Source organism: Gorilla gorilla, chromosome 1, assembly GCF_029281585.2.
Source record: "Gorilla gorilla gorilla isolate KB3781 chromosome 1, NHGRI_mGorGor1-v2.1_pri, whole genome shotgun sequence".
NCBI lineage: Eukaryota > Metazoa > Chordata > Mammalia > Primates > Hominidae > Gorilla > Gorilla gorilla.
The window spans coordinates 94,029,751-94,044,792 of NC_073224.2; the positions used below are offsets into that span (position 1 = coordinate 94,029,751).

At 39.4% G+C, this 15,042-nt stretch overlaps 1 protein-coding gene across 6 annotated transcripts in view; it reads right to left on the minus strand.

Moving 5' to 3' along the window:
• DDR2 (discoidin domain receptor tyrosine kinase 2) overlaps positions 1–15,042 on the minus strand; it is a 155,001-nt gene that overhangs the window by 52,810 nt on the left and 87,149 nt on the right. For 2 of the 6 annotated variants that reach the window (XM_004027794.5, XM_055364697.2), the window contains one exon: positions 11,981–12,089. The exons of 1 other annotated variant lie outside the window; for it this stretch is intronic. In XM_004027794.5, the coding sequence (XP_004027843.1) occupies positions 11,981–12,062 (82 nt within the window). In that variant the 5' untranslated portion in view covers positions 12,063–12,089. Of the gene's footprint in view, positions 1–556; positions 576–6,980; positions 7,006–10,790; positions 10,944–11,980; positions 12,090–15,042 lie in introns of those variants that run through there. 3 more of the 6 variants (XM_063693348.1, XM_063693335.1, XM_055364706.2) reach the window with 3 other exon arrangements.

The following is a 15,042-nucleotide window of genomic DNA, read 5'->3' on the forward strand; positions in this document are numbered from 1 at the left end:
AATACAGAAAGTGTATTACACTTGGTTCTATACCACTGGCTGATGATGGGTTTCAACTTTGGCTCTGAGCTTCCTAGAAGTCAAGTCAAAAAGTAAAACATGATTAGTTAACATGAATCACAGTGGCAACAAAGTATAAATTCACTTTTTATTAATATCTCTGTTTCTAGGTGGGATGGAGTAGTGTGCAGTAATTAGTGCTCCCTCTAAAAGTAACTGGAAGAGCTAAACAAAATTCATAAATCATCTACTTGAAGGAATCTGATTGTTTCTGAGGCAATGAGAATGCAGAGACCAAGACTTCAGAGAAGGGAGAATCTCAGAGAGGTGAGGGAACTTCTGTAGCCACTTTCAGCCATTTGCCCATTTGGAGCAGGGGCAGGAGGCCGACTCCGGGTTTGGCACTAGCAGAGGGTCGCTACGGGACAAAATTAGCAGAGTTTTTGAGGGAGACCTGGTACCCCTAGAGCATGCAGTGTATCTCACTCAGCACATGTGCCAAATGCTGGGGCTGTGTGGAGGGGGGATGTAAGGAGAAGTCCTCTGAAGAGCTGACCTGATTTTTTGAGAGTCGGACAGGACACAGATTAGAGTTCAGGACCTGGTGGGGAAAGAGAACACGTGGGAGTTTTTAAGAAGCACTGGAAGACCAAGAATTCAGGCTTATATCCTACCAGCTACCCAGAATGAAGACACTCTGCTCTGCTTTCGAGGTGGATTTGTCCTATGGGCAAGCCCAGGGCTCCTCCCATGCCAATACATTTCTCAAGTTAGCAATACCTGTACATAGACACTACACATCATTGCATACTTCCTATCTTTAATATAGGTTACAGTAGCCAAAAGATTGAATCTGACTTCCTCCCTTGAAATGCCAATCATAAGATATTTACATATATTTGAATTAAATTTAACCACATTTTCCTTTATGTATAACAATCAAAATGCTCCGCTTGTAGCCTAAATGAAGACCTTAGGCATTTAGGAACAAGCATGAAGGCCTCACCCTCCCCTGCAGCCCCGGGCTGCTCTACCTCTGCAAGGAGATGGGCTCTCCCAGTTCTCTAACACTAGAAGGCTGGACCCGGTGCTGCACTTTGGTAGCTTCAGCTGAAATGGCCTCGTTTCGTTATCTTCCTTCTAATTTACTCACACCATACTCAGCATCTCATCATTTAAAGGGATGATATTCCTATGGGTTCCTTCTCAGCTTCCCAACATCTTTCTGAGATCAAGTCTCACATGGCATCATTTAGATATTTTTTTGTTTTGTTTTTTGCAAAAAAAAAAAAAAAAAAAAAAAAAAAAAGCCGGGCGTGGTGGCTTACGCCGTAATCCCAGCACTTTGGGAGGCCAAGGTGGGTGGATCACCTGAGGTCGGGAGTTCGAGACCAGCCTGACCAACATGGAGAAACCTCGTCCCTACTAAAAAATACAAAATTAGCCAGGCGTGGTGGTGCATGCCTGTAATCCCAGCTACTCGAGAGGCTGAGGCAGGAAAATCTCTAGAACCTGGGAGGTGGAGGTTGCAGTGAGCCGAGATCGCGCCATTGCACTCCAGCCTGGGTAATAAGAGTGAAACTCCGTTTTAAAAATAAATAAATAAATAAAAATAAAAATAAAAAATAAATAAATAAATAAATACAGAGAAGCCTGGGAGTTTCCTTGACTTCCTTTTCCCCCCTCCCTCTTCTTATTCATCAAACATTTGTTGATTGCCTATATAAGCCAAGCACTGTAATAGGTGCTGGTCATGAAGACACAACAGATTATCACTACACCAGAGACGAAGACCAAAGTCATAAAAACCTCTGAAGCACGAAGAAAAAAAAAGTTGCATACATTTTTTTAACAACTCATCACCTCCCACTTAGGCTCATAAAAAAACCTCACTGATTTTAGTGTCTTAACTTCTACTTTACTGTGTATGTGTCCAAACCACTGAAAAATTCTGTGAGGGCTATCTTGCCACATCCATACTCTTCAGAGACCCACAGGCCAGGACCAACAGCTAAGTCAACAATCACACTATTATCCCAAGGGGGGAAAAAAAAAAATATATATATATATAGTAATGGATATGCTTGGCTTGAGCACAGGGTCCTGCATCCCTTTAGAGTTAGGGTGGCCAGAGTTCAGGACTGTTAGAAGCCCCATTCCCCAAAAGCAACTTGAGTCTGTCTTGGGGACCACAAGGGACCTTAATGGTCACTAATGGAGATTTTTTCTCTTTCTTCCTCCTGCATCATCTGCTTGATGGAAACTGTTGTTTCATAGTGTTTATTTTCATTTTCTTCTCTTCCAAAAGTAACAAATCACAGTCTTTGATATTTGCATGTAACTTTCCAAAGCCCATTTATTTCCATTATCTCTTTCAATCCCCTGCAGTAACCCTATGAAGTTCAGAGAGCAAAGTTTATGGACCCCATGTTATAAATGAGCAAAGTGAGGTGCAGAGATTTACCTAAAGTCACAAAGCTAGATAGTGACAGAGCTGGAACTAGAATCTAGATCTCTTGATCTCCATTGTCACAGTCTGTCTAGTAACCATATCACGTGGTCATCACACCCTGCTACCAGCACACACACCCTGTTTATCATGTGATCACTAGGGTCAAGAATCACCAAGTTGGGGAAGAATCTGGACAGAGAGCCCAGGGAGGATTATTGCTTGTCTAATTTTTAGAACGCGCTGGTCCCAGGATTTGTTGAAATGTGATAGCAAAAGGAACCTGCACTCTGGGAAAGACAGCATGGCATAGCATTATGTTAACACCAGGTGAAGACAAGGCCTTTGATCATAAAACATTTGTCATATACTGAAGATCCCAAGATTATATGGTTCCTACTTTTGGGGCCATCCTAACCCCACCTTTGCCCTCATGACCCCTCAAATAATCACTATCCTCACTCTTGTTTTTCTATTTGTGCCTCTGTGCCTTTTCTTCGGCTCAAAAGCTTTCCCTTCCTCTTTTTACCTGGCCTGGCAAATTCTTTCAGCTCCAGCTAACTCTCATACCTTCAGTATCTCAACTAGCATGACACTGGAGATTTGACCTGATTGGGTAAAATGTGAACATATTTATGTACATATTTATGGACTATGTATGTATATATATAAAGATCTATCTATCTATATATATATAAAGAGCTATCTATCTATATATTTATATAGATATATCTATATATAGATATATATAGTGTGATTATATCTATATATATAGATATATATAGTGTGATTATATCTATATATATAGATATATATAGTGTGATTATATCTATATATATATAGATATATATAGTGTGATTGTTGACTTAGCTGTTGGTCCTGGCCTGTGGGTCTCTGAAGAGTATGGATGTGGCAAGATAGCCCTCACAGAATTTTTCAGTGGTTTGGACACATACACAGTAAAGTAGAAGTTAAGACACTAAAATCAGTGAGGTTTTTTTATGAGCCTAAGTGGGAGGTGATGAGTTGTTAAAAAAATGTATGCAACTTTTTTTTTCTTCCTGCTTCAGAGGTTTTTATGACTTTGGTCTTTGTCTCTGGTGTAGTGATAATCTGTTGTGTCTTCATGACCAGCACCTATTACAGTGCTTGGCTTATATAGGCAATCAACAAATGTTTGATGAATAAGAAGAGGGAGGGGGGAAAAGGAAGTCAAGGAAACTCCCAGGCTTCTCTGTATTTATTTATTTTTTTATTTTTATTTTTATTTATTTATTTATTTTTAACTCTATATATAGATAGATATATCTATATAACATGTAACATGTGAACATATAGATATATCTAAATATACATAAATACATACATAAATATACTTACATACATAAATATACACACATAAATATAGATATATCTATATATACATAAATACATACATAAATATACTCACATATGTAAATATATATGTGTGTATAATATTTATTATAATATTTATTGTTTATTTTTATACATATTTTATATATATTTATATTTATATTTACAAAATATAAGTATATATTTATATTTAAATATATATTAATAATATTAAATATCATAATATTTATATTTATTATAATATTTATAATTTTTATCCTATATATTATATTTGTTTCATATCCTTTTCCTATTTTATATCTGTATCAATCTATGTTTCTTACATACTTATATCGTTATATTGTATGTCTTGATCTTATGGGCTTGAAGCCCCTAGAGTTCTTGTCAGCTTTCAGAACAAAACATTAATAAGCAAATATGTGAAGCAGCAGTGATGCACGGACCTAATGGCCCCAGTGCGCCCAGTTTCCATGGTAAGCAGGGTCCCTGTCTCCTTGTCTGCTCCTGCCAACACTGTTGTTCTTCTGTAGACTCTTAGTCTTTCCACATGAGAGCCCTGAGCAAAACTGAGCTCTGCAGGTGGTTGTGAAAACTGAGAGGTCCAGAAAAGGGACTTTGTGTGAAGCTCTTCCTGGAGTCCCATGATCATGCTCCTGGCCCCAAAGTTTAGACTCAAGGAGATTAGGTCTCCCTGGGCCTCTATCCCTACTGACAACAGAAAGAAAGTGGAGCTTTGTTTTTTCTTGCATTACTTTTAGCTCCTCTGACTGCCTTTCACAACTAGGAATCTAGGCCTCAGAATGCAAAACAACAGGGTGAAGGCAAAGTTTTAGGGTATGAACCGGGAATTCACCTGGCTACTTTGGATGGAAAGGTGATGATGCAGTAGATGTATTTGGAACCCTTTTATCCCAAGATACAAAGCCCAGGAATTAGGTGAAGTCTGCCCTCAAAGAAAATGAAATATTTTTACAGTATAGTAATTAAGTTAAATAATTAATTAATTAAATGATTAAACTAAAATATAAAGGACAGTATAGAATAATGGAAAGACTAATGAAGTCTGCCATTATCACAGCACAATATACAAAATTGAGTAAGAGGACAGAAGTTCCAGCATTTATTAATCACATTCTGTGTGTTTGACACTATGCTAGGTACTTTACATATATTCTCTTACTCTTCCTAACAGCCCTTAAGGCAGCGATCAGTGATAGGTGAGAAGACTGCAGTTCAGAGAACCCAAAACTCTGACCATGCTCGTCCAGCTAGTAGGTAAAGCCTGGTTAGGTCTGCTAATAGTCTTTTCAAACATGTTTCCTACCATCACTTTATCTCCCTAAACCTCAGTTTCCTCATTTGTACAAGATTAGATTAAATCCACCATTCTTAGTCTTTTCTGGAACTGGTCACAGAGTCTTTTGAGCATCTGATAATAGAAAACATTTTTCATTTTGCAAATGTACTTTTGTCTTCACACATTAAGTTTGGGGTGCAATTTCAGGGGATTCATGGGTCTCTGTAGCCCATTCATGGCTGGTCCACGAATCTGGGTTTCCTCTGCCCTGACATTCCTTGAGTCTCACACTCCAAAGGCAGTAGAGCACAGAGGTCAAGAGCATGCTTGTGGCCGGGTGTGGTGGCTCATGCCTGTAATCCCAGCACTTTAGGAGGGCGAGGTCAGGAGTTCAAGAACAGTCTGGCCAACATGGCAAAACCCCTTCTCTACAAAAAATACCCAAACTAGTTGGGTGTGGTGGCGCATGCCTGTAGTCCCAGCTACTTGGGGAGCTGAGGCAGGAGGATGGCTTGAGCCCAGGAGGTCGAGGCTGCAGTGAGTCATGTTCATGCCACTGCACTCCAGCCTGGGTGATAGAGCAACATGCCCTCTCCAAAAACAAACAAAAAAACAAGCGAAAAACTCTTAACTGATACATTGTTGGAAATTTGAAAAACGGGATAAAGAAAAAAGAAGTAGAAGAAAAGAGCATGCTTGCTGGAGCAGAGTCGAATCCCGGTTCTGCCACTTAGCTTTCTCTGTAACCTGCTATGAGTTACCTAATGTTTCTTGGCCTCACTTTCTCCTCTGTAAAACTGGAATAATAATACTCCTATTATACAATAATACTAATACTAATAAGATTATTGTGAAGATTAAATTTGTTGACACCATTTAAAATGGTACCCAGAACATATTAAGTGTTCATTGAATATTCTTTGAGTTTTGCATTCTCTTTTTCCCTATTTGGCACAACCAAGAGGGCTCAAGGGGCAGATGAGTTTCTGTTTTACCCAGAGAAAGACTCTTTTACTGGCAGGAAGGATGCCAAAGGCCACTCTCAGGTGTCAGCCTAGACTTAAAAAACAAACACACAAGCAAGAAAGAGCCAATCTGGGCAGCTTCTAGCATTGCCCACTTAAGATAAATTCAACCAGAGAGGTCTTTTGCCAGCCTTTTATCTTTTTCTCAGGGCCTGTTCAGGCTGTCTAACACACACTATCTCCCCCCGCCCCCCACCTACACACACACATACACACACATCACAACACTAGTACCTCAGGCCTGGTTTCACAAACCTGAAACTAGCATCACCTTCTCATTAACAGATGAGGCCACATAAACCTTCTCAGCACATCTCTGGGAACACAAATGACAAGAAGCCAGGGAAACAAAAATGAATTTCCAATTTGGAAATATGTGTAGGTGAATTAACACATAGCAGCCTTGGTGGAAGACAAGGGAGTGGTGATAAAGGCACAACCTGGTGCAGAAGGGAACCAAAGCATCCCTGGTGCTTCAGTTTCTGGGTAGGGGTAAGTTGGCCCGCAGGGCTTCTAGCTCCAGCCTTCCTCATTTAGCATAATGAGACTAGGTGTGAGCACTGTATATCCTATTCTTCTGACTCCATTCTTTGGCCTCAGGCTGTCCCTCAAACCTCAATTACATCTCATCCCCATAAATGTACATTGGAAATTGGTTGCAGAAAGGAAAGCATGAGGCTTCACGGATATATGTGATTTTTAGATAAAGGTCACTTCAGCACATTGCTCCCTGAGGGCCCAGGTAGAAGTCACCTGGGATTGGGAGACAGGTAGCCCTGGGTCCCTGTCCTAGCTTTACTATTAGCTAAATGTGGAGCATGGGCAAATCACTCACCTGCTTTGACTCCCAGTTTCCTCATCTGTAAAGTGAGAAAGAATGACTTAGATATGTCTAAGGTCCATTCCAACATGAATAGTCTAGAATTCTAGTTGCCTGACCCTAAGAACTCACTGACATGTGGGATTGATGCTGGAAAGAACAAAAACCACAGTGGTGAAACTAAAATAAATTTGGGGCCAGGAGGAGAAAAGCTCGTCCTCTCCTAATCCCAAACCCTGAATGGCTTTGCCACTCTTTTTCAAAGTGGAAGCCTTCTGGATACCAAAGGGGGACTCCCACCCCAGAACTCTGAACTGGTAGTAAGTTGCCTGCTTCCTATGAGGGGAAAGTGTGATATGAAAATGGGAAGTTCCAGCACTGCCCTGCCCCAGCTTTATACCAGGGATCCTAAAGGCCTGGTTTGCCTGTTGAGAAGAAGAGATGTTTCTCCCTTTCCTGAGCACAAACAGTTGTCACAGGCCAAGTCAGGGGAATAAGAACAAGCACCCCTGTGTTTTTTATACACAACAGTCCTCTAATTGGCTGGGTGTGTCCCAGGGCTTCAGACCACTGGGCTAGAATTTCAGGATCATCAGGATAGTTCTATTCATCCTCCTACCTGGAAAAACATAAGGTGCCAGTTCCCCACTAACCACTGAAACGGTGGTTTTATATCCCCTAGGGGAGCCTGACACTGATGTCCACTCAAACAACTACTGCAGCCCAGTATTTTTGTGCATGATTGTGGGGTCTCTTTCCCATGGAGATGCCCTTAGTTCTCCTATCAAGTTTGGCAGTCCCAGCTCAAGCTGGAAATAAGGGAAAACTTGACTCAAGGATCCCACAGGGGAATGGATCTCCTACATAGCCCCGCTGGCTCTCTCACTCATTACCCTCCACCAGGAGCCCCAAATGTTCCTCACCCTCCTCTCAGCCATTGCATACGCTATATCTTCAGCCTGAAATGCTACCTCTTGGCCCCACCTCTAGAGCAAAAGATGCTCTGGAGCAGGGTAGCTTGTAGCACTATGACTCTCCTGCAGGTTAGGCTGGGACAGGGTTTCTGCATTCACCTGCCACTAAGCAGAGTTTTAGGGTTTAAAATTTTTAAGTATTTATCAGTCACTTCCTGTGTGCTTAGCCCCAAAGGCAAGATTCTCCTGAAATTCAGACTTCACATCCCTGAGCCTGGGAAGTGGTAGGGAGTTGGAAACAAGTAGTCTTTCTTGCAAAAAACAGCCATGCAACTTCAGGGGCTATACTTCCAAGCCCAAAGCCCAACAAATCTTCCAGTATGGGCTATAAAGTTCTCACACCATAAAAATCACAGTAATTTTGTAGCAGAAAGGGTCCCATAGATTATCTAATCCAACTTAATCTTACTACAAGTGAAAATATTAAGGAAGTATAAAGAGACACGTAACAACTCCCTCACTGTCACACAATTAATTTATGACCAAGTCAGGATTATAATTAGGGTTGTTACTCAAAAGTAAGCTAAATACTTTTTTCTAAGTTAACTCCAAATCATTCATCAGAACTAATAACATTCCAATCATCTGTTGATTTGTATAAATGATTTTCAGAAATTATTGGGATGATTATTTGTTTGATTTGGATGTCACTAGCTAAATGGTATTTCTGAGCCATGATTTCGACATAAGAAACTGCCTCTAATTCTTCCAATAACTTCTCCCACTGGATTAATGATGATTAGGTTCCAGTTCCTGGTGCACTGTTGCAGCTGGAAGATAGCTGAGAACACTGCCCACAATTCAGGACTATGTATATACACCTTCATGTCAGCATTTCCCACAAAGACTTGCATAGCCTACGCTCCAGGCCCCATTGACAATGCCGCCTTTAACACTGCCATTACTGGAAATGCCACTAACACCATCTGCCTGACTGCCTGCTTTGCCAAAACTCAGATACTTTAGAACAGTGAGCCAAGAACTCTGCTGCCTTCGTGCTTCAGCCAACTATCTCTGTCATACCACCACTACTCTGCAGCCTCCATGGATGACACCTGTGAGACATTTATGATTTCAAATACTAGAGAGTTTTTTTAAATATAAACAAGATTATTTATCCTCTCTTGGTATCTGCTGAGACACCAAGATTGATATTTCATATCATATCATGTTCAATGTTTGTTATCAACTAAATCATGCTAATACTGAAGGCTTATTGACCAATAGTCATTGTAAGATCTTCAACAATGAGCTTCAACTAATTATTATTTTATTTTTATTTTATTGAGTTTAATGCTTAGCTCAGTTACTATTAACCAACCAATATGTTATAGCTAATAACCAACTAAAATGTTTCAGTAATTTAATAATTGGTTGCATATTGGATTTGCTTATAACTCAGGTCTCCTGGCTTAAGTTCTATTTGTTATATCATGTGGCCATTCTGTGGGAAAAACCTAACTGGCCAAGAATTCACTCAGTCTTTCAGTGCCTTCAGTTACCTTTCAATACTTTCAGTTATAGTCAGTCTTTCAGTTGACACCAGTAAGGACTCCTGAAGAGTCATCCTTAAATCAACATGCATTTATCATATGCTGACTTTATGCTCAGCAGTGTGCAAGCTATAACATTCTATGAGCCTCAGGATTCATGATAGACTCTTTATCACTGATAATGAATGAAAATTTCTCATCTGCCTCAAACACTCATCTCTGGTTTGACTTGGTAAAATAGAAAGAAATGGCAGAGAGAAGGATTAGTCCTTCAACATGTCCTGTTTTCCTATAAAGGTCTTTGCAAAGCAAGAAGTCTATTTCTCTTTCCCTGTCAGAAAGAGCCAACAAAAATACCTGACACCAGAAATAGAAAAAAAAATTAAGATGACTATTTGCTGTCTCCAAACAGCCCATTTCCTGCTCCGGGGCCACAGTGTGGACTCTAACACAGAAGATTAGCTCTCCTGGTTAGTCATTTAAATGTCCTCGTGGCATGCCAGTCTCCATGACTATGATTACCACCAAAACATCCCACCATTCCATGCACTCACAGCACTCTTCCTTAGAACTCAGAGCATGAAGAATGTAGTAGGAGGCAACCAAACATCAACAATTGATTGAGAGGAATACAGAGCAGAAAAAGGAAAAAATGGTACCCAAGTTAGGATCTGAGATGCAACAGCTGAGCTTATTACGAGAAAGTAACAAGGCACTGGGCTCCTTCAGCCAATAATTCTTTGATTTTAAGGATGTTTGATCATATTTCCTATTGAAGGTATAAAGAAAAACCCATGCACATGGAACTTTTATGAAGGGAGGAGAGCAAGCATTTTCACAAATGTACCCTTATGCTATGAAGAGGACAAAATTAAAGCACCCTCAAGAATCAAAATATAGCATGGAACAACTGGAACTTGCATATACTGCTATGGGATGGTAAAATGGTAAAGTACTTCAAAAAATTTTTGGTATTATGCAGAATAGTATATCATATGCTACACATATGAAGTTCCACTTCTAAGTGTATACTCAAAGGAACTGAGTACTTATCTCTACCAAAAGTTTTATATAAGAATAATTATAGGAGTTTTGTTCATAATGGGCCCAAACTAGAAATTATTCAAATTCCCATCTACAGTAGATTGGCTAAATAAAATATTCAAACAAAGTAATATACAACAATGAAAATGAATAGTTGACAACTGCATGCAACAGTAGGATGAATTTCATAAACAAAATGTTGAGTGAAAGAAGCCAGACACAAAGAGTATTTATGCATCATCTAATTCCATTTATATAAAGTACAAAAATGGGCAAAACTAATCTATGTTGCTAGAAAGCAGGATAATGGCTACCTTTGGGGGGTGATGAGAAAAGTTACTGGAAGGGAGCATGAAGAGAGCTTCTGAAGTGCTGGTATAGTTCTGTTTCTTAATCCAGGTACTGTTTAGATGTGTTCAGTTTATGAAATTCATAAAATTGAACATTTAAGCTGTATACTTTTCCATGTTCATATCTGTGGCAAAATGAAAAAAAAAAAAAGGCTCCAATTCTTCTCCAATACCTGCATCCCAGACCTTTACCATCTAATTTTTTGTGCTCTCCCACTCTGACTCTGGGCTTGGCCACATGGATTGCTTTGGCCAATGAGACTTAGTAAACATGATTTTAGCAGTGGCTTGAAAAATGTTTGAGTATTCTGGCTTCTGGTCTTGTTCCTGTGCAATTTCCAGGAAAACATATCCAAGTTAGTCTGCAGGAGGATGAAACAGAACACAGCAAAGTTGCCCCATTCATCAGTGCCACAGCCATCCTAGATGAGCCAGTAGCCAGCTGACTTCCAGTTATGCTTGAGTAAATCAACACAGAACAGAGAACAGTCCAAACAAGTCCAGCTAGGAGCCAAATAAATGCTCGTTTAAAGACATTGAGCTTTGGATAGGTTGTTAAGCAGCATTATTGTGTAATAAATAATACAATTATTTACTTCCATTTAAACTTTAAAAATGCATGTAATACAAAATAATCCCACAAATTTGGGCTCAAAAGATTCTCCTAACCTATCTATTTTGAGCATGGCCACATCCTAGAGGAAAGAGAACCTGCCTGAGATCCCACAGGACCAGGATCCCAAAAGCATCACAGGACATCCAAGTAAAATCAAAGTCTAAGACAGCCCAAAACAACTGGTAAACCAACCTGAAGAAGTTCTCTAAGACATCTAAAAATTCTGTCCTGTTTTTCTCAGAAGATGCAGAAGCAAATGGTTGCTTCTGCCACCTCCCATTTTTTTAAATGCCCTCTTACTGCACCCTACTCTATATAAGAAAATATTTTACAATATTCAACAGGTTGTAAGTATTAAAATACATATATATAAAGTATATTCATTTTTCTTCCTATTTTAGTCATATTTCACCATGGAGATTTAAAAAGAAAGAGCTTTGTAGTCCCTCTTGGCAGCTTTTAGACCCACCATTGAACATTGATGGGTTTAAACATTCTGCTGGTCTTCTAGCATATAGCTGAGTAATAGCCATGTTACCTGGATTAACCTGAGCTTTTGCAGAACTCAAGATAGGCAGCAGCAGGAACAGCACCAAGAGCATTCTGGGAATCAGGATCATCTCAGAAGATGGTGTTGGAACTGGAGTCTGCCACCAACCAATAATGCAAGAAAACAGAAAGAGAAGGAGAGGAAATGAGTGAGGCAGATACTGCCAACATGAATGAGTACAATTCTCACAGTTAATTTTGTGTTCCTGCAGTGTTTATTTTTATATATGGGACTTCGAATCATAGACTTTGGGAGTTGAATGGCACATCCAATAATCACCTAATATAATAATTTTCAAACTCTATCAGATTGCACACTCATGAAATTTAAATTAGCAAAAGTATAGTCAGACACACAAAGTTTTCCTAAGATAAATACTTACCCAAATGGTGAATAATGGTAAAGTAAAACTTATATTTATCATGTAAACTGATGTTTTCATAATCTTGATATTGATTCCAATATTCAACCAAGAGAAGAATTTACTTTTAATGTTTGCCTTTCAAGACATATAAGTTCAATATTTATCCCGATTCATTATCTTTGGAGTGATACCTGGGATTCTGTATTTTCAGGTTTCCCCAAAATGATTCATAATATCTAATCTATGATAATAGATTAGATTTGGAGACATCAGTATGAACTTATGTTTAGCTTAATAAGGATACAAATAGTTACATATGGAAATATTTATAGATATGTGTATATGCCTGGGTTAGTATACACACATATGTTCCATCCGCTGAAAAGGCATAGAGGCAATGACATCCCAGTAGCAATGAGCAAACCTAGTGCTCAGATCTTGATTTCTAATAGCACTCTTCAATAAAAGGAGACAGGATTCCTCAGAAAAATGGCTGATTCTGGGAATGGAGCAGAATATAAACAAGATGGACTTGGAGTATCTTTTAGTGCCAGAAATTGAGAAAATGTACACACAAAAAGATGATGGGGTATGACAAAGGGACACAGTAGCCAACTTAATGAGTTCCTCCCCCCGAAAAAAGCAGTATTTAATTATAAACCAAAGAATAAAATAAATATCCATGAGTTCATGCTGCTATAAATTAATGATTGAATAAACAAATGGGGGAGAATATGCACATTTCCAATGCAAAAGAATTCCAAATAATTTATGTAGATAATCTGCTCTTAAGAAAATGAAGCATTACTATCTCCCTTCCCCAGCTCCTTAAGAGTAAGTTGCACGTAGTTACTTTGTCCCAAGAAGTACAGTGTAAAAACGGAGAAAGAAAAAGGGTCACTTTTCAGTGGAGAAATCTGACAAACACTTCCTCAAGACAGGTAATCAAGGTTAACATCAACATTGATAAGTCATATTGATAGTATGTGTCCTTGATATGATGTGATGAAAATGACACTTTACCTCTGTGGGCTTCCTCCCAAAAACCTATTACCTCAGTCTACTTATAAAAAAATCACCAGAAAAGTCTCAATTGAGGGAAATTCTATAAAGTTCCTGATGAGTAATCCTCAAAACTGTCAAGGTCATTAAAAACAAGAAAGTCTGAGAAACTATTGCAGCTCAGGGAGCCTAAGGAGACATGATAACTAAGTGTAATGTTATATCCAGACAAAGGACATTAGGGGAAACTGAGGAAATCAGAATAAAGAATGGACTTTAGCTAATAATAATGTATCTACATCAGTTCATACATTTTGACAAATGTACTATGTTAATATAAGATGATAATAATAGGGGAAACTGGATGTGGGATATACAAGGATTCCCTGTACTAGCTTCACAATGATTATGTAAATATAAAACTGTTCTAGAAAGCCAGGCACAGTGGCTCACGCCTGTAATCCCAGAACTTTGGAAGACCGAGGCGGGTGGATCACCTGAGATCAGGAGTTCGAGACCAGCCTGGCCATCATGGTGAAACCCCGTCTCTGTTAGAAATACAAAAATTAGCCAGGCGTGGTGGTGGGTGCCTGTAATCCCAGCTACTTGGGAGGCTAAGGCATGAGAATCACTTGAACCCAGGAGGTGGAGGTTGCAGTGAGCCGAGATTGTGCCACTGCACTCCAGCCTGGGCGACAGAGCGAGACAAAAAAAAAAAACTGTTCTAGAATACAAAGTGATTTTTTAAAAATTCCCTCTGAGTAACACTAATAATCAAGCAAGCATTGGATGCACTATTAGAAATAGTATGTGACACAATATTATAAAGAGAGAAGAAATTCCCTTAAGCTGGAGTGATTAAGGAAGGCTTCATGGAGAAATAAATATCTGATCAGGTTCTTGAAGGATGGACAAGACTTTAATAGGCAATAACAGGGATGGAGTAAATCAGAGGATGACATGAGTAAGGCGTTTTCTTTTTCAGGAAACAGAAGCTTTCTAAGACAATTTCTAAGCAGTATAATACTGACAAACCCAGAGGGGTTAAAAAAAAAAAAAAGCAATGTAGTCAGATGGTTTTGACTGAAGAGGATGGATCCAAAGCAAATAAAACACGGAAGATTTAAATGGCCCCATAGTGAGGGGCTGAGGGGTATGTGATCTACAACTACAAAGGGTGATGAGCATAGTTTCATAGCAATTGATTTGGATAAGATAAAATACATGTCTCAGTGTTCCTAGCCACTTCCAGCAACGGGAACACTATTTCCATAAATAAGTCCCTAAATAAACATGCCCAGAGAAAGAAACACACAGGTGAATCCTGGAGACATTGGTCTTGGCTATAGTTGAGCACTAACTCATGACCATAATCCAGGATGTCCTTCCAGAGAGACCCGAGCTCTTTGTAAGCAGCCATTCAGTAAGTGCTGAGGCCCAGGACTGACTTGGCTCGCCGCCCTCTCCTAGCAGTCTTTTGCAGGAGAGTCCTAGAATTCTCTCTCTCTCCTGTGGCACCTCTCTCATGGGTTACTGGCCGCAACTTCCTCCCCTCCATAACCTTCCCCAATAATTCCTTCTGCAAAGAATGTCTCCCACACCTCATTTCCTTTCTTTCCTTCACCAAAACACATGCTCAATTTAACTCTATTGGATCCTTCACAACATTGTTATAAAATTATCC